This window comes from Cyanistes caeruleus, chromosome 4, assembly GCF_971803275.1.
Source record: "Cyanistes caeruleus chromosome 4, bCyaCae1.hap1.1, whole genome shotgun sequence".
Taxonomy (NCBI): Eukaryota; Metazoa; Chordata; class Aves; order Passeriformes; family Paridae; genus Cyanistes; species Cyanistes caeruleus.
Genome location: NC_141704.1, coordinates 24,318,595 through 24,345,276, shown reverse-complemented (window position 1 = coordinate 24,345,276; position 26,682 = coordinate 24,318,595). Strand labels below are relative to the sequence as shown.

General features: G+C 39.1%; 1 protein-coding gene across 5 annotated transcripts in view; it reads left to right on the top strand.

Annotated features, from left to right (window-relative positions):
• Positions 1–26,682, top strand: part of MET (MET proto-oncogene, receptor tyrosine kinase) — an 89,400-nt gene that overhangs the window by 9,109 nt on the left and 53,609 nt on the right. For all 5 annotated transcript variants that reach the window (XM_086887044.1, XM_086887043.1, XM_086887042.1 and 2 more), the window contains exons 2-3: positions 10,631–11,845; positions 24,011–24,202. In XM_086887044.1, coding sequence (XP_086743170.1) covers positions 10,646–11,845; positions 24,011–24,202 — 1,392 coding nt within the window. In that variant the 5' untranslated portion in view covers positions 10,631–10,645. The remainder of the gene's footprint in view (positions 1–10,630; positions 11,846–24,010; positions 24,203–26,682) is intronic.

The following is a 26,682-nucleotide window of genomic DNA, read 5'->3' as shown; positions in this document are numbered from 1 at the left end:
CATCACTTGCTATTAACAGGGGTAAAAGCCCATCAGTCAAATATTTGACTACTCATGGTTTATAGGGATTTCAAAGACTTATGGAAAGATAATGCCTGTGTCCATTAGCTGGTTACTTAGAAATGCAGCGTTGGTTAATTCAGCCTTTCTGTAAAGAGTAATTATTATCTCCATTAACAATATATAAGATTTTAAAGATTCACTCTTCTGCACCAATCATTCCTGTTACATCTCTATATCTCAGTATTTACCCTGTATCATCTATTGCTCATTTTAAATGAGGTCGTATTGAGATTCTGTCATTGCCACAGATCTTCTGTCTTTCAGCCTCTTTTAAGCACCCTGTTCTCTAGCCCTTAGTCAGCTCAGCTATCACGGGAATCAATGAGACTAATGTTTGCATAGAGACTGTGGAGACAAGTCTTGGAAAAGATGATGGCTTCACAGTGAAGGAATGTAGCTTATCCTGACCAAGCTTAGGTCCAAAACCAGGCTTTTCTGTGAAAGCCAGGTGTGCAAGAGTTGAGATCTGTCCATCCTCACCCAAAATTGTATCTTGTTCAAATTTAAAATGCTTAAATGAGTAATTATTAATCACAAGTAGTCCATATTTTTTGTCTTAACACAACATACATAGTGATAATAAATAATACAATATAATTTGAATATTTTTAGTGGGACCAGGGATGTAAAAGAAAATACTCCTACTAAATGACAGTGACCTTTGTTCAGTGTCCAAAATATTGAAATTAAATATCAACTGTTTAGTAAGACGTTATGCTCAGGAGCAATTGTTTCACTATAAACTGACCAATTTCCAATTTAACCACTGCCATTTTATTTTTCTTTTGGATAAACGGACCAAGCTTAATATTATGGGGAAGATCCAGACAGGCTGCTTTGGCATCTAAAATGGGGTTTAGAGTGAGTTCAGGGCACAAGTCCAACAAAGGGGTCTAAAAAGCTAGCATTCACTGGCCACAAAGCTCTCAGGTGCTTAAATTAACCAGTGTCTGCACTTTGTGTTGAATATTCCCTGGATCTCACCTGAGCTGGAGTTCTGGAAGAGAAGACAGGGCAGTAAGAGACTCTCAGTCCTGGCTGGGTTACAGCTCCCAGCCAAGCTCCTTTGCAGTGCCCAGACAGGATGGAGCCAGGCACAGGTCCTGCTGCTGAAAGGCAGCCTCCAGCACCACACGCCATCCCCTCTCTTCCTCCCAGCTGGCTTGGCTCCAAAGCATCAGGACAACTTTGCCTAGGAGGACTTACATTCCACAGTCTGCATCTTCCCACCAGGACAGGAAGAGGAGGAGGAGAGTGAGGAATGGCCATGGGGTGGTGGATTTCTGGATCTCGTGGCAAAAGGGCAGGAGAGTGCAGACAGGGGCTGCAGAGAGAGGGCAGGGGGCAAATGCAGCAGAGCCAAGCCCTAGTCACAGATTTAGACCTTTGGCCAGCCTGCTCATGCAGGGATGAGAACCATGGTTTTAAATCAGCCCCTTAATGGCAGGCACCATTGTACATCTCAGCCTTTCTGTGCTATGCTGCAGTAAACACCAGCGCTAAGCCTTTTGTGTTTTGGAGGTGTTTTGTAAGAATGGATTCATTCTCCTCATTTCACCCCTATGAGAAAGGTAAATACCCTCTGAAGTTTGAAAACAGCCTCTTTGCTTATCTCACAGACTCCTTGAATCTGGCTCCAGATTTCCAAAGGAAGCATTCCAGGGCCTGAACAAGTCCAAAACCTCGTTCTGGGCCCAGTGTAAAGGAGAACCTCTGAAGAGCAACAGTTGCACATTTAAGCTTCCCATGTCTTTCCAAATGAGGGGAGAGAACAGGCTGAAAGAAAGTAAATGAACCAGCTGAAAAATCCTTTCAGAAGCAAATGCACAAAAAAGATCCCATTAGGATAGAAAAACTCAGACTGCTCAGCCATCCCTGAACTCCTTCTTCAAACTATTGAGGTTTTCAGCATCTTCTGAAGGTCAACACAATATTTCAAAATAAAAACTGTGGCTGACGGACCCTTGCTGAGGGACATCTGCCAAAAAAAAAGGGAGCTGGGGCTGCTACAGGTCAGCCACTTTCCTGACTGCAGCTGTGACACTTGCCTCTGGTGAGAGCCAGGATGTCAGATAGGCTGGTCCCAGGCCATTTCGGGATTTATGAACACCAATACCATAAAGTCCTTGGAAAGCTATCATGAATCACAGGTTCACAGCAAGGCAGCCGTCATGCCAATGAGTCGTCATTAACTCCGTTTCTAAACTGAGTGAAAGTAGGGCATCAGTTAAAGTGCACTGCAATAACATAAACTTACAGTGACAAAAGCGGGGTCAGCATTAAAAAGAAAAGGTCATAACCTCTTAACCAAATACAGATGGGAAATGAACACTATCCTTGACATTGTTCCTGTTTGATTATCAAAAAGCTGCTATGAAGCTAAGTAGACCATCAGGTTATTAACTTTGGTATCAGATAATGTATGAAGCTGAGGCATAAATAAAGACCCCATTGCTTTCACTAGCAAATTTACAAACACATCCAATTCAGCTTTGTTTGTAGCTGTTTTGAGTGTTTGCACCACATTTTCACTTGGGGTAAAGACCACCAAAGCTTTGCAAAGAGGTGGTTTGTGTTTGGCAGGGCTGATTATCTCAAACACAGCATTACACAATCATGGTTATACATTGTGAAGCCAGCTTGAGCATGGAAGGAGTGCAGTCTGCTTTCCAGCATACATGCAGACAGTTGGATTGTGCTAGAACAGACCAGTTCAGCAGCCCCACTAAAGTTCCTAGATGCAAGGAGATGACTTGGAGGCAGCCCTAAGTCCTCGGTACAGTGCTGACACAGGTCCACAAACAGAAATTTTTTTTTTGTTTTTCCTTTCCCTGGAGAAGCCACCCCCAGCAGGCTGAGTAAAGGAAAGCTGAGGGTCTCATTCCAGCATTTGGGCCAGTTCTCCAAATCTGTGAGCCCAGCTCACTCCTACAGATGTGCTGATCTTGTTGGGACCCTGCACAGTTTGACCATGACATTTCAGCTTGACAAGCTGTGTATCAGCAAGGCGTCAGCAACCTTTTGGAAATCCTTGACCCTAAGTTTTGCAGCTAATTTGCCTTGTGGCTTTGGAGACACATTAACCAAGAAGGGTGAAGTCATGGCACACAGTGGCACGCTTTATGTGTGCCCACCAAGCAGAAAGCTGCTGCCTGACACGGTCCTGCCAGCTCTTTCAGAGAAAAACACAGAGCCAGCACAATTTCTTTTGCCTAGTATCCTCAGTATTTGTACCACACCTTGGAAGAATTCAGGGACTTCTTGGGTTTTAGTTGCTGATATTATTATATTTACTATCACATTAGCAGGAAACTTGGTAATCTGGTGGGCTTGTAGATCCATTGGCACCATTCTGATAAAATATGCCTTATCATCACTATTTTGGTGCAGTTGTCCTGTATCATATAATATACTTCACCATCGGTATCGATTGACATATAGAACTTCTTTTTTTTCTTTTTTTGTAAGAGATTAATGTTTGGCTGTGAAGAGTTATTATCTCAGGGACTCCTAAGAACCATTAGCAGCAAATGACAATTAAACTGCAGGAAATGTCCTGCATCAAGATCATTCATAATTGCTGTTAGAACATTTAGATCAAATCTGTATGCTGTCTTGGTTACTCATGACTATCTTCCTTTTAATCTTTTTCATTTTTATGACCCACGCCATTCCTTTAATTATCACAGTATGGAAGGCTGTTAGCTTTACAAGACAGGAAAGGTTTCCAAAATATGCTCTGCATTTCAATACAAGAATTCAGGTAGACAACCATAAAACATAAAGTAGCAAATCTAAGTGCTGAGACTAGTTCAGGGAATTGAGCTAAAACTGTGCTTACAGCCAGGTTTGCCAACTTGGCTCTTTACAAAAGGAGGAACTACATTCCAAGGAAATTACTCTTGTCCCCATTCAGTACAGACAACCACAAAATGCTTAGACTCATGCAAAGAAGTCGATCAACAGGATCAACTCAGAAATGCAAGTAAGTTGCTTTCTCCTACTATAAGGTGTTTTTGTCAAACCAGAAACAGACTTGGATCTTTACCCAAGCTTGTGTGATTTCCTCAGTCCACCAGGGCGTGTCTGCATTTATCTCAACTCACTAGAAGTTGACAAAGGCCTTTACTTTGCATATGTGGTGAAAACAGGTAGGAGATGAATTAGTCTGTTCAAACATGAAAAATTTGAAGTGACAACCAAATATCTCCATATGCAGTAATCTGAACCAGAAGACCAACACTGCCCTGTGTTATAGTCATGACTTGTGCTATATCAAGCATAGCATGTTACTCTACTCACACACACATAGCTCTTTCTCTACTTGTACTGAATCTTTGGACTCAGTGAGATGTTCATATGTTTGCTGTCTATGCTAAGTCTATGCTAGAACTGAGTTTATTTTATTTCAACTGTAGTAAAGCGCCACAATACTATCAGTTATTTTCTTACTGAAGTTCCACAGTTGCTGACTTGCATTTCAGATGAGCAGGACAGAGAAATTGTGTTGTTCAAAGTTTGCTTTCTATTTTCCTGTTATTGCTAAACAATGTTTTTTTTAAAAAAATCCATCCATCCTTATCATCCAGATGTGGAAAGCTGTCCTCTTCTATTTAAAGATCCAAATTCATCTGCAAATATAAGCATGAAGAAACAGTGAAGGTTCTACCTTGTTTGGGGTATTTCCTCCTTGGTTTTCAGTTATTCTATGTATATTTTGAACTTCTAGTGCATGTTCTTTGTGGAATTGATTCCTCAGCCCTTAAAATTAATACTACTTCCTCACATGAGAAATTTCTCTCAATTGCAAGAAATGCTGTATTCCACCTATTAAATTAATCTTTTTGAGCAATATATAGCTCTTGATCTGTTCCACTCATTTGTAATATGTCAGTGAGTGTTTGCTGAGGTTCATTACAAAAGAACCAGTGGTGTCATTGTAGCCCATCACAACAAAAAATGATTAAATAAATCCAGTTGTGCTAGAGACCCATGACATGAGTTGGCTTTAGGATGTTAAGTTCTGAACCAAGTTTCAAATAAAATACTCTACTGCACTGCAGGACACCTCCAAAAAATAAGTCAAATGAGTGTAAGAATAGCATTTTCTCCACTGCAAAAGCTAGATTAGTGTTCTTGTGGTTTAAAGTCTGTTAAAAATAAATGTGCTAAACAACAAAAATGCTTCTTTTCATAGCTGCTGTGAATTATAATGGTATATTGGACCCAGTAATGGACTATGTATATTAAAGAGTGTGTTTTATGCAGGAATAATTTAAATTCCTTTTTTATGTGTTTGAATATTGTAAGGAAAGGCTTACAGATCAGTTGAACCTGTTAATGAAAGCAATTTCTTCTTAACACACATGACTGCACTGTGTATGTAGAGGATTTAGTTAATGGTAGATCCTCCAGCAATTGCCTAGACTGTGCCCTGCCCAACAGCTCTTCCCCATCAGCCATCTGCATGCACACACACCTCTTGGAATACCATAGAAACCTCCCAGCTCTGCTGTGAATGAATTTATGACCTAAATCGCTGTTAATAAGTTCTTTATACGCTGGAAAACTGCATTGTGCTAGAGTGCACACCATGCTGTAGGAAAAATTATGTTGCAACCCTAGTCAGGATGAGTGACCTAACCTAGAGCTAAAATAGTGTTGTAGACAGGGGAACATGAATTTTAACTCAGAATTCAACTTTTGAATTCAACTCAGAGATAATTTGTTTGCTGCTGATTTACTCAATTTTCTTGCTCTCTCTGTTGTCATAAGATAACTAAGTTCAGATTTTAAAACTTTTTTTTTTTACCTTTGAACTTAGAAAACCTAAGTTTCCTTCACTAAGTGTTAGAAAACCTCAGATTACCTTCACTAAGTGTTTTACATATAATCAACCTTGTGTACAGATGCAATTGGTTAATTGAAAAGTCTGATGAGGACACATCCATTGTGAGCTTAATCTGTTGAAGCTGATGCCAGTGAGGTGACAGATTTGCAATAGCCTATTAAAGTTGCATGGATGGAGCTGTTATCATCACCCCCTCTCATTTTCCCTGTCCTCTTGAATGATGTTGCTCTCTCCGTGGCATAGCCTCTGAACTACAGGGAATCAGATCCTGCACTGGCACAGATTTTAGTCCAAAATAGCAAAGCAAACTGAAGTGTCAGGAGGAATAGTCATTAGGGTTATTCTATATAAATTTGCCACCTCAACTCTGTCTGAGACCAAAGTAAAAAGATGTACTATCCTACTGGAAAAAGTGTAAAACCATACTATCAACCTTAAAGAGTGTTGCTGAAAATAGAGTTCTTAAAACATGAATTAACATGGCTGTGCTGTTAGGTAACCTGAAATGACCTATCTGAGGACTAAATATGTTCCTGTACAAACACGCTCTCTGTGGGATAGAGGACGCTGTCATTTCCTTTTCTGTAATAAAGCAAGGAAAAATGAGATGCACCAAACAACCTACAAAATGCTTTCATGTCAGCATGTTGTCTGAGCTTGTGCATATCCATGGAGTGCTTGTGATTAGAGATAAATGGGACCCAAGTTTCTGAAATGAGGGAAAGGAAAACACTCGTGGCTGTGTTTTCTGGCTTCCTTGCATATGCCAGCTTGAACATTATTCCACAATAAGGCCAGGCCTGACTTGTCAGTACAGTCACAAACAGTGCGAAGCAGAGACATGATGTTCAATATTTACAAATTATCACCCAAATCATAATTAGAGAGAATGAAACTTGTAGGAAGAAGATTGCCATTGAGAAACTGTTAATGGTACAAAAACACTCAAAGCACCAGCCATAGCACTTGAGGTTTCCAATCACGCTAATATGACACATCATTACCAACCATTTGCAATGGTTAACCAAAATCTGTTTTCTCATCAGTTTTACTGGCTCCTATCTGATGAGGGATGGAAAAATGAGCACATCATGACACTCTTACAAAAGGAATAATCCATGCACAGCTACTGCTCGCTGGTAGCTATTGCAGGCCAAAACTTACAAGTCATCTGTAGACACATGAAGGACACACACACATGTCACAGGAAGGTCACAAAAGATTGAACAACATCCATCATTCAAACCATGTAGAGAAACAAAAGGTTTTCTTGTTTTCCTTCTGCAGCTGATAGACAGCAGCTAGTGCTTTGACCTGTATCTATAGTACAAGTATTTGAGTTCTAATTCATCAAACCTTTTTAAGTCCAACAAGTTACATTTGAGTGTGTGCTAAAGAAAGCTGTTGGAACTTTGAAGAGAGGAAAGACTGAATTTTTAATTCACCAAAATTTATCTGCTCCTTCAGGATGTATTCAGGTGAAGTGTATTTGCAGTGACCTGGCCTGGAGGTTAAAAAAGAGCAGCTCTGTGCTGGAGGTTGGAGTGCCAGAACAGGGAAAGAACCTGGGTCAGGTGCAGATGAGAAGAGGCACCAAATGTCATGAGACTCTGAGTAAGAAGCAGCAGAGTTTATATGACGTGAGGACTGTGAAGTACATAGTACTCTTCACATGATTCCTATGTTTTCCCTAAGCTATCAGGGTCTCACCCTAGGCCATGCTTCTTCTGATATCTGGCACCTTGTGAGAGGATTCACAGTATGCTGGAGATATGGACTGTGGAGAACCATCTTCCCTAGAAAGCTGCCCATAAATCTGAGCCAGAGCTTCCCTTTGGTTGGAAACAGAAGATTTCTGTCTGGGAGGATGTTTGAAACATCTCAAAAGTATACAAAGGAAAGCACTATGCTGAGACTCAAATAGAAGAGGAAAGATGACTTGGTTTTCATTTATTGCTCATATTTTCCTTCCTATAGTGGTAAAATAAAGTACCTATTATTCCTGGCATCCTTTACATCACACTGAATCCCACATTTGTTCTTACTATTAAATTTTCCATTCCAGCCTCACTTGCTAAAGTAGTCTAAGGTGGAATTTTTTGTCTCCAGAGCATAGATGAAATCAGTGGTGTTTTACTGAGTGTAGGCAGAGCAGACTGTCTGAGGATACTGGCATCATATCCCAAAATATGGCTGGAGTGAAAGAATATGTCAGATAGCATTTATGGTTCTAAATGCCCCTGCAGTGCACACTGGTACTGGTTGTTGGACAGCTAGGGATCCTCTTTTTCAGACACTGGAAGAATAGGGATGATCATAAACTGAAGACAGGGACGTATTGGGTGGGAAATGTATTTGGGAACATTAAAACAACAAGATAGCACAGACTATACTGCAACAAATAAGGTGCCTGTCAAGTAACCTTCCTCCCATCTTTTTTTCCTGTGTTGGTAGTCAATCAGCCTCATCCTCATGCAACTCTTGTCCCTCCTGTTGCTTTCTCTCTCCACTGCAGGGCCACCTCTCTTAAGTGGTTTTTAAACTTATTGCAATAAACAATATACCTACCTCTGCCTGGTGTCAGAAATAGAGCACTTTTGGAAATTTCTGCTTAATCTACTATTTGTCAGAACATGTTGACTCATCAGAAGTGAACCTGCAGGCATGCATCAGTTTCTTGGGTGGAAGTGCTGGCTGAGAAGAGGCAGACAAACTGCGCTCCCACTTCTCCCAGTGCTGGGACCTTCACTTGGCACTGGCCAGGCAGGATGGGAACATGATTGTTCTTACATCATGTGTGACTTCTGGGTGTTTTACACAAGCTTTGAAAGCTCTTGGTTTCATCCCAGCACAGACCAGGAAAAGCTTCATGATAGCAAGATGTTACAGAGGATGAAAAGACAATTTCCTGCCCTATACAATATGGAGGTCAGCAGTTTGTGTACTGGGACTGTTTTCCAATTTTAGCAATATCCCTGCTCTTTTTTATTTTTCATTCAAATGTAAATCAAGGCTAGATTTGTTTCCAGGATTCTGTTATCAATAATTAGTACCAGAAAAATGTTACTGATTTGAAGGAAGATCTTTATATTTCAGTACTAGAAGTGTGACTTGTTTTTACCAGCTAATACTTGCAAATAGCCTGTGTTTCTGATTTTTATCCCAAACTTTCGATCATGATTCTTATCAGATAACAGAGAGGAAGAACAATTAGTTTCCAAAACCTATTATTTTGGGTAATTAAAGAGGTAAACCACAGGCAGAATTCAGTGGACGCTGCAATAAAGCACCACAAGGGTTATTGATGGATTGTTTTAACCAGTCTAGTGAAAACACTAGATATATACACAGCTGAAACAGCTCTGGTCTATAGTCATATTTTCACTTTGCATAAAGTCCTAATAAATAAATAAAAAGTTGGTACAGATTCCTATTATTCAGCTTGTAGTTTTCAAGGTCATCTATTTTAAATTCTCTTGGTGGTCACAAGCATTTCTTGATTAGCAACAATTGCCTAACTATAGTCAAACTAGAGGGATTTTTCCAAAGTATGTGATCATATTGCTGTTAGAATGCATAATTGTTTTCTCCATGAAGAAGCTAAATTTGGCTTAGCAACTGTGTCATGATGTTGATAGAAAATGTCTGGTGTGACAGGGCATAGTGTGGATACTGCGCTGAAACGCTCATAACCACAGTTCATTTCATTGATCTTTCAAGGGGGTGAAATATCACACAAGTCATCTGCCTTTGGTTTTTCAAGCCACATCAAACAACTGTGTGGAGAAGGAAAAAAAAAGAGAGAAGTGCTAGGTGGTTTGATTTCATCGTTAATGGCTGTAGGTCACTTGATAGCCCTTTGTTTACAATACAGCGATACGCCTGTATCTTGTAAGGCTCACCAGAGTGACTTACTGCTGTGGTACAGGGCCTAAAATACAGCTTGCACATGCCAAGCACCACATGATGCATAAAATATTCTAATAATACATTACAAAGCCTTGTCAACACTAGGGAGAATGACTATTCCAAGAAGTAGGGCTGGCTGAAAAAAGACATTCTTTTTTCCAAACTAGGCCTTTATGAAAGACACTGATTTGGGGAGCTGGAGGGAGAGAGAAAAGGGTTTCTTCCTTTGGTCTGATGGAGAAGTGTCTCTTCTTTGGTTAATCAAAAATATCAACAGAATATAAGTCCACTCCAACTCAAACCATCACATTATTTCATGTCTTTTCTGTTTCTTACTTTTGATCAGCTGTTCAGCTCCTTGAGAACTTGACAAATATCTTATATGCACATATTGATGTGCTCCAGCTGCATTGTGTGCTGTTGTGTCCTAAGTGTCTGGGCAGTTTTGCTTTCAGCTATGTCTGCACCATCCTTTTCTAAACCATATCAGTCAGCTGGTTAAATGCCATTGTGGAAGTAGTCCTCTCCTCTTTTGCTGCTTTACAACATGCTGAGGGGTCTTGAGAAATTCATCATAAGAAAATCCTTCTGTGAATTGTTCTAAAGGCAGTGAAATGGGTACCCAGAAAGAACAGTGATTGTAGCCATTTCTAGCACAACTATTAGGACACTAAACAAGGTTGCAACACTTAAACTGAAATAGTTCAGCTACTACATGCAGCCTAGAAATGGATTTCTGTTGTCTGATAAACTGATGGTTTAGTATATGGAATATAACCAGTTTTTCCATTAAATATATTTTGACAGATTAGATCCCTGACAATGAAGCCTTTTACTGCACATCCTTCTGGGTTTATCGTATTCCTGTTTGCCTTGCTGCAGAAGAGCCATGGACAATGCAAAGAAGCAGCTAAAAAATCAGAGATGAATCTTGGTGTAAAATATGATCTTCCTAACTTCATTGCAGACACACCAATTCAGAATGTAGTTTTATACAAGCATCATGTTTATATTGGAGCAGTCAATAAGATTTATGTACTAAATGAAACTCTCCAGAACATTTCTGTGTACAAGACTGGGCCTGTTTTGGAGAACCCTGACTGTGCACCATGTGAAGACTGCCGAGATAAAGCCAATTTATCTAACAGCATATGGAAGGATAATGTCAACATGGCACTGCTTTTAGAAACTTATTATGATGATCAGCTCATTAGCTGTGGTAGTGTGTCCGGAGGCATCTGCCACCGTCACATCATTCACCCTGACAACCCTGCTGACATTGAAAGCGAGGTGCACTGCATGTACTCACCCCAGGTGGATGGAGAAGCAGATAACTGTCCTGACTGTGTTGTTAGCACTTTAGGAACCAAAGTTTTGGTGACCGAAAAGGACAGGTTTGTCAACTTCTTTGTTGGAAATACTGTGACATCTACATTTCAGCCTCCCCATGTGCTGCATTCGATATCGGTTAGAAGATTAAAAGAAACACAGGACGGTTTTGAGTTTCTCACAGATCAATCTTATATAGATATCCTCCCTCAGTTCCGTGACTCGTATCCCATTAGGTATGTCCATGCCTTTGAAAATGATCACTTTGTCTATTTTTTGACTGTACAGAGAGAAACTCTTGACTCACAGTCTTTTCACACTAGAATTATCCGCTTCTGCACTTTAGACTCAGAGATGCGTTCCTACATGGAAATGCCTCTTGAGTGCATTTTTACTGAAAAGCGAAGAAAGAGGTCCATCCGGAAGGAGGTATTCAACATTTTGCAAGCTGCCTATGTAAGCAAGCCTGGTGCAGCTCTAGCACATGAAATGGGCCTTGGGCTCAATGATGATATCCTCTATGGTGTTTTTGCACAAAGCAAACCAGACTCTTCTGAACCAACCAACCGATCTGCTGTCTGCGCCGTCTCTGTGCGAACCATCAACGAGTTCTTCAACAAGATTGTTGACAAGCAGAACATGAAATGTCTCCAACACTTTTATGGGAAAGAGAGCAAATACTGCTTGAACAGGGTAAGTGATAATTGATTTGTTACATTTTGGGACTTTTGTTCTCTCTTTGCCTATTCCATTTCCAGACATCCATCCCTTCAGTTTCAGTTACAAAATGTAACTCCCTGATCATTGCAGATTCCTCAGCGTTGCTTATCTCTAAAAGGATTAGTTCCTGTAAATTGAGTATAAAAATCACTGAGGTCCTTATGGGGCTAAAAAATGTAGTTTTTTTCTTGAGAAGCTATGATGCAGCTAAATGGAACATTTAGGCAGTTATTTCTTTTGATATTTAAAAAAAAAATCATAAACATTCATATTCTTGTGCACTGAAGAGTCCCTGAAAAAAATCACATACTTAAAAGTATGTTAATGCTGAATCACTGCCCTTCTCAGGAAAAAAATGAAAGAGCTGGTTTGGAATATGCCATGAAGAGCCAGATTGTAATGTAGTTACTCATGCTTGGTACAGAAGCAGTCCAACTGACATGAGTTTTCTGCATGAAAGAAGTGCCAGTGAAATCTGTATCTGAATGAGGGTTCAGGTGGTCTCGGGAGGGAGGGTTGCATTTCTGTACACCATGACTTCAGGAGGTTGATCCTCTCCAACCATATGAAATACTGTGAGCAGAGGAAGCACAGAAGTTTTCTCTTTGCCTTCTGGCCAGTATCTATGCTGGTTTCAGGTCTTTTAAAAGAAATACAGAATCTCGGAATTGGGTACTTTGAACAGTTGCTTTGAAACATGAAACATTAAAACTTACAATCAGTCACCTGCTTATGAAGAAGACCCTTAAATATCTTACCTGGGGAGCTTTCTTTTCTCCAATACAGGAAATTAGGAGCTCAGAGGTGGCATGCTGCCTTCTACCAGAGAGCCAGAACCTCTGTGGTGAGGCAAGGCTCAGCCAATATGAGGCCTGTGTCAGGACAGATCAACAGCTCAACCTGCATTTACAGGCAGATGGTATCTGCCATATCCCATGTTGGGACAGCTCGAAGTGAGAGTGGGAGCCACAAGCCTTCTTCACCCCAAATATCACCAGTGTCCTCTTTAACACAGCTGCTCAGCACAGGGCATCAGGTTAGGATGTTGACACAATGCCCTGGTTGGAAGTGGGAGTCTATTTTATCAAAGAGAAGGGCTGCTCCCCACTGCAGAGGTGACACAGAGCAGTCTGAGGAGAAGAACCCATTACAGAGACCCTGTGGCTTCTCCCCAGTTGCAGGAACATGCTCAGAGGAGCTCTGAAGTGGACTGAGCATAACCATAGCAGCCTTGGCCATTGGGGGATGACTCCTTATAGCAGGTTCCAGGTGCTCAACACAGATGTAAGCATTGCCAGTGGATGCTGATAGATCAGCCCTGCAGACATAGCATTTCATTCCCTTTCTTGTGGGAGGGGGACAGGCAATTTTCAAGAACTAAAAACAAGTTAGCAAACATTCATCACAGTAGCTTATCTCTCTTTACTGTGTTATTGTCCTAATTTTTCTTTTCAGGTAGTAATATCCTTTTATTTTTCTTATTTTTCTTTTTTTTTTCATTTTTCAGTTCATTTTTAACAAGAACTATTGTCCTTCTCTGAAAGTACTTTATTCTGTATTCCTGGGGTATATGAATTGTGAATGACTGTCTTTAAAACTCGTGGCCTTTAACTTATCTCATTCTACACTTGCCTATACACCCATTTCATAAGGTGATCTCTTCAAAGCAAAGTATACTGTTAAAATATTGACAGAATAATTTGCTGCTTTTTACATGCTGTGAAGTACTTTTGTGTTTCAAAAGCTTTTCCAGAGTCTGCTGCTGCTTTGCATATCAGAATAAATGTCTTATACTGCTGACATGTTTATTATAGTTGCCTATTTTCAAGAAATGTCATCAGAGCTCTGATTTCTGCTACATTAAATTGATAAAGGGAAAAATGTTTCTATGATTTCTTGTGGTTCTTTTAAATGGCATAAAGGCTGTCAGAAATTTTTGTCTTGATTGTTTGCTTAACACTGAAGTATCAAGACTGTCAAGCTTTGCCATTCCATTTCCTTTGCCTTGTTCCAGACGACTCATTGAGGCTCCAGTAAAAAGTGTCCTTTGAGTTTTTCAGGCTTCAACTAGACAAAAAGATTGGCAAGAGTTTGCCAACCATCCTTTATACACCTGTTTTTCTCTGGTATATAAAGTAGACCTGAAGGGTTGGAATGTGAAGGAAAGGAAGGAGCATGCAGAAGAAGAAAAGCACATTATTTATTATGCTTGTCCCAAAAATGTCAAATCTGGTCTTTCCTGATTTTGTTGGAGATTAAATAATAATTAATAAAAAAAGAGTCTCAAACCCCTTAACTCTTCTTAGGCCCTTCTTTGTACATTGTAAAAGTGTACATGGGGACATAAAACATTTTTCCCCTTTTTGTAAGTCACCTTCAACTTAAAAGAAAGCTTTTATAAAATCTGAGAGTGTGTCACAGTTTATTTTTGTGAAGTTCAAAACTTGTTTTTGTAATGTAGCCAAGATGATCTTCCTCTTTGATGTCCAGAGAATAAAACCACAGACGACTCACGCAAGTGAAAGGCACTGACCACTGAAAAATTAAGTCATAGGACAGTGAAAATAGTCCAGCAGTGAATATGGTATACCACTAACTTCAACATTAAAAAGAAAAATGAGCCTCTTTCACTCTTTGCAAGGAAATGCTCTCTGATAATTTACAGTTAGAGTCTGATTGATGAAAGCCATTTCATGTTATCAAAAAAAGTCCCATAAGACAATTGTACATAATTTTGTTGGACTCGGGGTAGTCCATCTTTTCAAGTGGCAGTCCCTAGGGACTGTTTAATCTGAGGTTTCTAACGGTAGAGTTAGACAAAAATAAACCTGAATGGTACATCTGAAACACTTCCTCAACTTGTTCTTATCATATTTAAAGCAAAAATAAGAAAAACTTTCACTCATCTTGATGTGGTTGACAAAATTTGTTCTGTTTTGGCCTTGATTTCTGAAGGAATGAAGTTTATGTGGTCATGCTATTTTAGGTCTGTCTTTCTGTTAGTTTCCCTTACAGCTTCAGCAATAAGAAACTTTAAAGATGTGAATTCAGGTGTGAATCCAGACACAGGTCCCATATAGGCTCAGGATATGGAAACTGATGAAATTTGAGGAGTACCTTTCTAAACATCAGAAGGACTCACAAGGATTGAAGAAGATATTGCTCACCCATGGGAAAAGTCTCTGTTACAGCTTAATTGAGGAGCAAAGTCAACCAACCACAAAATATAAATCCAGACACAACTGTGCTTCACTTACTCCAGTGCTCATGGAAAATTTCATAAAATCAAAATAAAACATTTCCAGTTGTGTTTAAGTGTAATACCTATTAAGCCAAAACCTGGGCTTGCTGAAGTCAGGGTTAGGAAAAGTGAATCCGATGGAGCATCTGATTGATGTCAGATGTACTGCAGCAGAGCTGTGACCAGTTAGTACTGCCTAATAATTTCCTTCAGTGAAGAGCTGGCTGACACTTAAATGACAGCAAGATGGAAACAGAACTGGCTTTGAATTAAAAGAAAAATTTGGAGTAATAGTAAGGAGGTTTTATTGCTTGAGTCAGGACAAAGATATCCGAGAGGTAGCTGCTGTGGGGGGGGGTTTGAATCACTGTGCAGGAATCTCCCACAACAAAGAGAAAACTGGTTGTAGTCTTTAAGCAGGGTTTATTTGGTCAGTTAGTCATTATCAGCCCCAGTGTGGTATCCTCAAAGCAGAGGTATGCTTAGATGAGGAGACATTTACTTCATTTGCAGACATAGTCCAATACTGTGCATCTTTACTGTGGATTAAATGGGATTTTTAAGGTGAGGAAGATGAGTTGGTTTTAGCCTTGACAATCTCAACTATACATGTCAGTTGTCATTAGATAGATCAAGATTTTACAAGCTTTTTTTGTCCTTTCTGCATCTCTTACGTACTAAACAATTGCAAGCCAAATTACCTGACTTTAATCATTATGGACTTACATGATAAAACACCTATAAAAATGAAATCCAAATTCAGTTCTGTAAAGATCTTATGTCTTTGTTTTTTCTACAGGGAAGTTCAGTGAAGGCCTAAAATACTTAGACCTTAAAGGAAAAGAGAAACCACTGCCAGGTTTTTGCTACCTCCCATGCTCCCAGAAAGTTAGACTGGTCACTGCTCCTGTGAAACAAAAGGCATAAACAGTTGGAAAATATGAAAGGAAAACAGAAGATCACCAAAACAAAAAATAAAGTGAGGGTAAAATAAACACATGGTGATGCTTCTTTATTACCATTACACACATGATAGATGAGTAAAATTAGGTTATGCTTATATTGTAATGGAAGAAAATAATTGCTGCCTTCTATCAGGAAACCGCAAAGGCACTTATTGATCTGTCCTCTTAAAGCTGTGTCTAAGAATATTTAATAAAATAAACAGAGACAAATAACTCTTTTGAGGCCCTTTAACTGCAATATTCCACACCATTTGGCATAAAATTTTGGCAGGTTTAAAAATAACACCACATATCTCTGATTAAAAAGTGTGGTTGTAAACTACTTAGATAATCTCACAGCATGGAGATGTTTTTATATTGCAAGTAGAATGTGACTGAGTATTTTCCCTAAAAGTCAGGCACCAGAATCCATTAGATTAGTTCAGTCATTTATTCCTCTGGAAATGCTATATCAGACGGCATACAGCACTCTGCCTGGGCACAAAATCTGTTCCCATTTGTATGCAAGCTCCTCTGTGGGGTTCTGACATCTCAGAACAATAAATGAGGAGGTCAGAATGATGGGCAGAGTGCACTGGCACTTTAAGGCACGCTTAAACCCTGCCAATAAGGGGATAGGCTGCCTCCACATTCCTGTTCTGTCCTCACTGTCTCTCTGCCCTAAGTCCTGGCAGTACTGGGGGGTCTCTGCTGTGCCTGTACCAGTGGAGTGCAAGGCAGGGTGTGCTCACCAGCAATCCCCTCCACCAGCAGGTACATGGCCACCTACCCACCTGGCCATGGAGGACCTGATGGGGCAAACAGCCTGGCATAAGGGATTGCAGGGAGAGTCTGGTCTCCAATTAAACTGCATTAAAGGAGGAACACGGGTATGAGTTGTAGAGCATGGGTGTGGGTCTGGGTAAGGTTGTCTTGAGCTGAACCAGATTTGGCAAACACTTGTCTACAGAGTTAGGGGCTGTTCCACCTCTGGGACTGGCCACGTGGACACCCTCATAAGGGAGTTCCTGAGAAAAAGACAAAACAAGGAAAAAGGCAGGTCAGGGAATTTTTTTGGAAAGTACCTCACCACACCTAGTCATGGATACCTTTTCAGACTCTTCTGAGCCCCAGGAGCTATGGAGTTTGGGGGCTAACCTCTTAGATGGCTGCAAAAACTACAGTTTTCCTTCTCCTGGTGCCCAGTTGGGGACCTATCTTTCCTTGGTTCTTAGTGCTGCTGCTTGGCATTTTATCATCTTCTTGATGAAAGCTGGATTTCTCTGTAAAAAAATACAATCCCTTAAACTACCATTTTCTGTAAAGGGCACAGCTTTATCAGCCAGAGTTACTAATAATGTTCCATTTCCAGACTTTTTAATCAAATTCTTCCACTGAAGGCAGGGTTCCCTATCGGTTATTAGTGTGGAAAAGTGACTCTGCTGCTTTTCTCTGGAATTGCACAGATATCATTTCAGGCAGAAAGTAATTTTTATTTTGTTAAAATGGATGTCTGTTCATGTGGTTTTTATGTCTCAGTTTCTGAAGGCCCTTAAATAAATCCAAAGACTAGAACTGGACAAGGTATAATTTTCTCATCCTGTGTAGCCTTGCAAATTAGAAAAATTTTACAGTCCCACAAAAAGAGATGTCCAAAATGTATACTAGTAGTTATATAATACTAAAGACATTCCCTGAAGATGTATAATATTCAGATGTGAGGCTCTTTTCCTGGGTTCAGACCAAATTCTGAGACTCCTTAATCCCAGATTAAGTTCACATCAAGTCTGTTGAAGACTATTCTGCAATGGGGCCATCTCAGCCCCTTCTGAAAGATCTGCTTGGATTTCTTTAAGCAGAATTCCAAGTTCCAGAGGAAGAGAAGCTGATTATGCAGTGCACTGTGTGCAGATCTAAGTCCTGGATTCATCCCACCTCTCTTCGATAGGTGCTTGACACATCTAAGCTAGCAATGAATTTTTCTCGTGTTCTGCTGCCAAACAATGGGGAGACACATAAGTCCTGACAAAGCAGACATCTGCCTTTCAGCTCACTCAGCACCCACCTTACCTCAGCAGTTTTCTACTTACTCTACTTATTCTGACTCAGGACCACATCTGGCCATCATTATTGCTCACTAAAGCAACAGTAGGTAATTATTATCCAGGAGAGAGCTTTTGAGTGTTACTCAAACTTTGTAGGTGGCATGTGGGTTTCTGATCTCAGACAGCTTTTGCATCAGAGGTGGAATTACTCCTCATTTCCAAACATACAAGTAAAACCAGAATCAAATCCCACAGTAAATATAAAAAGAAATTAATAATGCTGAGGAAGAAGATCCATGGCATAAATGGTTCAGAAAACAAGTGTAAGTCATATGAAATTATTATTTGCACAGTCTACAGGGTGTGTGAAAACAAAGGAATGCAAGAGAAGTGGTCTTGCAGTAAGTGATAATGGCTTCTTAATTTTTGTAGGGCAGATGTCACCTGCTTTTATACACAGCCTGTAGAAATTAGGGCAGATTGCATGATTTTCTTCTAGTTTCTTGACTTCTTTCTGTCCCACATGTGTCTTGCAGCACTGTTTTGACTGGACATGCAGTTGCTGTGTAATGTTTTGTTGGAATAGGTCTCCACACTCAGCATTATCTTTGGATAGCCTGTCTAGATAGAATTCCTAGCTTTTCTATTTTACCAAAGCTTCCATGTTAATAAAGGACTTCTATGAAAAATGCACCTAATAGACACTATAAACGTGCAGCAAAACTGCTTTCATCAGCACAGTATCTCAAATGCATTACTTTATTTCTTAAAAATGTGTAATTAGTCAACACCTCTTCTTTGATAATCTGTATACTGAGTTAAATGCTGAATTAATATAAAGGAAATCAGCAAAATACAAAGATTACTTAGGTCCATTTTGTCTGCTGAATCAATAGGATTTACTTAGTGCTAATGCACTAACCAGATTATGAGAACTAATGCAGTACTGTTCAATGACAAAAGCAAATAACTCTTTGAATGATCTTGACAAAAGAACATGAAATCATCTTAATTTGTATTAACTAATTACATTTAACATGGATGTTGTTTTACCTATTACCTTAAGTGGAGCATCAGTACAGTGACTTCCTTCCCCATCTCATTTTAGGAGTAGATCAAAGCAACAAGTATTAAGAGTTACTGAAATGATGCTGTGTAAAAATTTACACTGATGGAGTTCTTTAAAAAATTTTATTCTCAGAAAGGGATATGCTTTCTCTGTACTCCATATAAAACTCTTTGAATTGCTTTCAAATACAAGAATAGTATTGGGAAGAAGAGGAAGGAAGGAAGGAAGAAGAGGGGAAAAAATTCTTTGTTTAAAACAAAAAGAGGAAGAAACTCTTCTAGTTTTTAGAGTAAAGCTTATTGCTTCAGCAGAAGTTCTTAGAAGCAGAGAACCCAGTCCCCTGTCCCAGACATGTTCTGTCCTGCATGAACACTGGACTGAGTTCACAGCACCCACACACCCTCAAGGTGTTGTTCACCAGTCAAGGAGACCAGAAGCGCTGTGGCTCTGCTTCTATGGGAACTGTTTAGCACATGAATTGGCTTCCACTGGCAAAATTGAGCCCTTCAATATGATTCATTTTTCCCTTCCTTAGGATTACAAGAACCATCATTACCATGATGATGATCAAGTCACTCTCACCCTCAGACAACTATCTGGCTTCACTGAATTATTTGTGCCAGAATTACATTCCTGTATTTTCAGTGGAGAGAAGCAGTGATCAAATGCACTTCTCACCTGAAGAGAAATAATGCAGACTACCCAGAAAATTAAGTTGTATCAAGAACAGCAAAGCTATATTGGCTGAAAATATATAGAAATATTTAAAGAGGAAGATATTATAAGGTTTTTCTGTGTTCCTCATCGTTACTCTTCCTGTTCAGAGTCTGCTGTACATGTAAATTCTTCACCATTATGTGTCTGATTCTTTTAGGACCCACTCTGAAAATTGTAGTTTGATTATTCATCTTAATACACTGACTTCCACAAGAGAAAAGATAAGGAACTTATACACTCTCTTAGGTTTTAATGGTCTTGGTACCCAATTTGTTATGTAGAATCATCAATTCATTCAGAAAAACTACAGTAGTTTATTTGGGAAAGGATTTTTGCCTTTTGCAGTCATCTGGATCCAGGTAATATAACAATAGCTTATTTCTCCCTATTCCCTATGTTATCTTAAGGGTCTTTTCCAACCTAAGGAATTATTTTCTCCTATGAAAGGAGAAATGCAGTTGGTTCTTGTGACCACTTCTTTTGAGAGACAATCTCAGTGTTCATAGCAGAAAAAAAAAGCTGATACTTAGAATTTTGATTCTTGACAGCCAACAAGTTAAAAGTCATATAAACAAACCAACAGGAAATAAAACTCATGCATATTCCTACTTTTATTTGAGCTTTAGAGCATAACTGCATTATTTTATGATTGACACTAGGAAATATCACCTAGTTACCTTTAGACCATTTCTCCAGTTTGTCAAATTAAATTTTAATGATGTCCTCCAAGTAGCTCACAAGACAGTATGAAATGTTCTGCAGTGATTAAGTCATTGATTTCCAGTTTATTCAAGACATTAAACATAATATCAAGACATTATACATAATATCACTTTCTATATGAGCACTGCACTTAACTAAGAGCAGGTTTTGACCAGCTCTGGAAGAAGGAGCCTGGAGGAGTGTTTCTTCAATTTGCAATCACTGCAAATTAGAGAAAAGCTCACAAAAATATATTTGGATTTCTTTCCCCCTGGGTATTCAGGCTAGAGACTGGACTTTTGGATCTTCTGACACCGACCTAGACAGGTATTTTTCTGAGATTTTCATTAGTTTCTGTAATAATTCCTTCCCTGATTTGCACTTCTGGCTTCAAATGTGCAACTCCATCTGAAATATTTTATTTTTATGCTCACTGCATATGACATTTAAACCATCAGTTAGCTGCAAAACAGTGGCAGCTCCTGATACCTCAGCTCAGAGACGTCTAGAGACTTTTTTGGCATGTTTGTCTTCTGTGGACCAAATCAAGGATAAAATCCAAAACACCACAACTTCCCATATGAACAAATAAGATAACATTAATTATCTTCTTGCCTTCTGGACACAGCTGTAAGGCAGGGCTTGCTCACACCTCACTGCATTCCAGCAGCACACCTGTGCCAGCTTAACAGTAACAAAGCCCTCTCTATGAATCACAGGCACAATTGGCACCTCTTGTCCTAGAAGAGAAGCAATATAGCTGAACCCAAGCACTTACTCGTGCTCTAATCATCCATTTCAATAGTTGTGTGATTTCTCAGTGGAACTTGGCATCATATCCAGAGTGCATCATCTGACATCAGTTATTTTTCCACATTGACAGCCAAATGGATAGTTATGTGTATACTGGGAGGGAGAGAGGGAGGGAGGGAAAGACGGAGAGAGAGAGAGAACCAGGCTTAAAAGTGTTAATTTAAAGCAGTGTCTTTGACAAAGTTTTCCCTGTTATTGATCTTCCTTTAGTTTTCCAAGTAGCCTTTTAATCTCCGCATTTCTACTCAAAGATCAAAGCCTTCCTTATTTCTTAACAGCCAACCCTACATTATACTTAATCCATGAAGCACCAGGTTTTGTAAGAACCATATGTGTAACATTCTGCAGGTTCTTCAGCAGATAGACAAAATTATGGCATGTCTGAGGAAAGCTGAGCTGACTTTGTGGCTGAGCTGACTTTGGAGGAGCTAAGAAAGGTGTCAGGGCAAGCAGGAAAATCTTGTCACTTTTTCCAAAGATCTTGAACAAGGTTTCATGAGGCAGCATGTTAGGATGTTTGAATTGTGCTGAAATGACTATGTAGGAGGAAGTGTGTTAAGCTTAGCACAGAAACATCTCTCTCCAAAGTCGTTGCTTATGGAAAAAAAGCAGTTACAGGAAAGAGCAAAGATCCCATGTTGGGGGAGGGTAAAATCAGAAATCTGCCTTATTTCAAAAAGCATGAAAACTTTACATCTTTCTGCACTTGAACTATTCATACTCATTGTATGAGTAATCTGCACAGATGTTTCAGAAATACTTTTAGGCTGGGTAGGATATGAGTGCAAAAGAATACAGCTTTTAGCTTGTTTGGTGGCCAAAACAAAGAAAAGCTAAACTTGCCCATTGATGATTTAACCCAGTCAAACACTGGGTTAAAAAATACTTAAAGTGTGTTCAGTGTTCCTAGTTCAAAGTATTAGTTCTGTTCCTGCTGGACAAAATACACTGTATATTAACAGTTAAAAAGAAAACTAATACAGTAAAACCATTAGTATGTGGATAACCAAACTGTTAAGTCACTACTGTACCAGATCTAATTTAGAACCCTTTTTTCTATAACATTAAAGCACTGCACAGAGATTTCAACTGCTCATTTGGTCTGATGTACGCTTTCACCTAAATGATACAATAAATTGACAGGCAGAGCACCTTCAGAAAAGCTGGCACCGGGGCTGACTGCAACTCCTAGGGACCACAGAAGACCTCACCTGCCAGTGCTGTTGCTGGGCTCAGCTCAGGAGCATCACAAATCAACAGCAAAGGGCTGAGCTACTAGGCTGAACATTTTGTTGATAGTAATTTCAATGCCTTGGATTTCAGTCCAGAATTCACCAGAGTTAGCCCAACAAGAAATTCTTCATTTGTTGTTTTCCTTTTCATACTTTGAAGAAAGACATCTGAATCTAGAAAAGAGGACAATAAAATTTTACTCCTACATGCTCTTTAAGGGTATGATGCAGATCTATTTGACTTGTAAAAAGAACTCTTGACTGTCTTGAAAAGGTTTCATTCAAGTTTCTTAAAAGATTTTTAAAAACTTGTTTGTGACAAAAACAAATCAATAAAAAAATAAGAGAAATTAAACTCACTACTGATTTCAACAGAGGGGACCACCATAAGATCCTTTATAATCTTCTAAAATGTGTATTCATAAAGTATGTCACACGTGGGAACATGCTACATGACTTCCAAATTTAAGCTGGTTAAATATCCTTTAAGGGATTCCTGGTTATTATCTTTATACAGTGTCCCCAAAACAGATGATGTAATATCAATAATAATGAAATTATCGGTTAATAGATTTCTATTGAATTGTTAGGAGGTTATATTCTTCTTCAGAGATAACTTACAGTGTATTGTGCAAGACTTTTTCCAATGAAAATTAAAAACATACAATCTCTGTTCCCAAAATGAAAGAGAAAATCCTGAAAATGTAGCTATTATTTTAGTGCACTTGAGACATATAGAGATCAGATGAAACAGTGCCTGAACCATAAATGATCAATACAATAATCTGAGTAATTATCAAAATCTGTCTTCCCCAAAGTTTCATTTAAGCATACAATCAGAAACCTATTTTTCCTCACTTAGCTCCCTTTTCTTTCTCTGGCTTTTTTTCCACTTTAGTGTCTTATCTCTGAAAAAGGTGGTGAAAATAGAGGGGGGAAGAATATTGCAAATTGTTATTTTCATGTAAAAAGTCATGTTGCTGCTAGAAAATCTTTTTCTAGGAAACTGTTTCAGAAGTAGATGTGCTACTGGCCAGGCTCTGCAGCACAAAAATTCTCAGACTCTTGGAGAAGCAGCCTTAAGGAAGTCACTATGAGAGGGATATCTTGATATATGTGCTTATACACATATCATCTAGTTAAAGACCCCATGTCTTATTCCTGCAGACGTGATTTTAAAAGTTAATAGAAACATTCCCATGACATTAAGAAGTTTTTGCCTTCCTCGTGGAACATCATAACTGATGAAGCAATTAAGTTTGAAACATCTTAAAATACTTTTGGTCGAATGTATTTGCGCTAAATGACTTCATTCTGACAAAGATCTAGTGCTACTCATAAATAAAGTACTCATCTGTACTTCATTTCCAAACAGGCTTTTTCAAGAAACGCTTCGTACTGCAGAGCACAAGATGATGAATATCGCTTGGAAGTGACGACTCCTCTGCAGAGGGTTGACTTGTTCATGGGCCAGTTCAACAGCGTCCTGTTAACTTCCATATCTGTCTTCACCAAGGGGAACCTTACCATTGCTAATCTGGGAACTTCTGAGGGCCGCTTCATGCAGGTAAATATTACTACAATAACTTCACTATATAAAAAAACGTACTAGAGTTTAGCAGGATGGTGAAAAGGGAAGAGCATTATTACCTCAGTTTAAAAGGGCATTAGAAAATTCAAATTGCCAAAAATAATACAGCTTCTGGAATATAAATAAAGTGTCTAGTGGAGCATTCAGTATTTTAAGTGTTCACCTGGATTTTGTGGTTTGGAACAGTGGTTGAGGAGCAAATTCTACCATGATCTCCAGCTGTCTTAGTTCACAGAACAATTTTGGTCCATACAAACAAGAGTTCATTCAAAGACTAAACTGAAAGCACCGTCTTGGATAGACATCAAATATGCCTCAACCCCAGCTGGGGCAGAAAGGTCTAAAACAGTGACTGATTATTCAAACAGCTTCAAAAATACACTTTGTATGCTCATTTACTCTAGAGGATCAGATTAAATCCATTCAATGTAAAATGGCAAGACAGTTTATAATGTAGAAACAGGAGCCTCAGCATTAGTTGTTTCTATATACTGATCCACTCCTCTGACAACAAATTCCTTGCTAGTGTACCCATAGCCTATGACTCACAGCTGTAGAATTGAGATTAGCTCCTTCTCCACCTACTTTCAAGTTTCTCTGAATGTGTATTAGATTTTCAGGCTCTTGCTCACTCCTATCTCACTCTGTTCTTTTAGGATTACAGTTCTTCCTGTCCTAAAACAAGTTTTTCATTAAAATGTGATACATCACCCTCCGAAGTAGTCTCCCTTCCTCCACTAAGTACATAACTAATCTAGACAGGTAGATTATACTACATGACTTCTTTGTAGGTGACTAATGAAATAAATATAACGCATACAAGCAGCAGTCTTAAAATCTTGGCAGTCAAAAGCAAACACCAGGAGACAAAGACAAAATACTTTGAGTTCACCAATCTTATTTCAAGCACTATCATCCTACAGTAACTTCCTCGGAGAGCTTGGCTTCTCCAGCTGCCACACAGTCCAGGCTGGATGTGCATCTTAGCCTGGATCGTTTTTGCACCCAAGGACCTGTGTTATTTCAATTTGCCAATAATATTTGTCTTCTAGAAAACTTCCTGAAGCATTTACAGTCTGGCATTCTTGTTCAGTAGACTACAGAGAGTTAATAAGAACATCAGTTGCTGTGCCATTCTAGTTTTCCCATTTCCCATAACCTTCCATTAGAAAATACTTGGGCACATGTAGCTTTTAATGGAACTAAGCCTTTCCTTTCTTCTCTCCCTTCCCCTCATTTTCTTGCCACATGCAGTGCATATGGTTTTATATTGCCCTCAGTGTATGCACCCTTTCTGGATAAAGGGAATTCTATACCTCCAGTCTTCTGCACAGACTGGACACAGCACTGGTACCCTAGCAGACAGAACCAGCTGCCTAATGCAAATTCTATAATGCTTCTACAGGCAAGGACTTCAAAATGATTTGCCAGAAAGGACAGATGAAAAAATAGGAAAAATAATGTTTCTCTTTTCCTCCCCAAAAAAATTTAACATATCTTTCAATGACAACACAGCCAGTTTTACCTTAACTTCCCATGATGACCTTGGTAAATTTAAGCTGCAGTTTGTCTTCTGTGCAGGAAAGGCAAGTGCTAAGAGCTACACATTGAGCATGGGCCCAAACTGTGTTCTGTTCTTGAAAGCAGATACTGATTCACACAGAGAAATGAGCAATTTGTTTAACCTTATTGAAGTAATTTCCTTACCCACAAAATACAATTAATAACAACGACTCTCTTACTCCCAGCATTACTTCTGGGCTGTCACAAAGCTTTTAGGAAGGTTTGGTAGAAAGCACAAGGGAGCATTATTTTTATTTATTATGTTCTTTAAATTATTCATTCAAATCCTGCAGCACATACTTCATTCAGATGTTTGCTCAACTCAAGGAACAATTAAATATTTCCAGAATACATTTCCCATTCCAGGTTCAGTTACAGATCAAAAGAAAAGGCTATTGTGTAAACTGCACATGGCCATTAGCAGAAATATTCTCATCATTGAATCAGACCGGCTTCAGCTACAGGGGGAAGTCAGCATTGGGCTGATATTGTACTAAATTTGAGCTCTTTCTTTGAGGGTTGAGTGCAACTAGGAGGAGAAAGTGTATAGTGACTACCTTTAATGATATTACTTCCAAGTAAAAGGTTAGTATTTGTTTTGTCTTTAAATTATTTTGGAAAAGATTCCAAATCTGTAGGATAGAGCAGACACAGATTTTTTGCAGAATTTCATGCTCTCTTACTTTTTTTTTCTCTAATAGTAATCTAGGGAGTGCTTTCAAACATGTTCATTAGGAAATGCCCAACTAAAGCAGATTTGTAGTGTTTCTATGGAAATATAGCTATTAACTGCAATGAGATTTAGATCATTAAAAATTAAGCTATTATATGACCATTACTGAGGTAAAAGGGGTAAAAAAAATCAGGATAATCTAACAAATGGGTTAATTCAT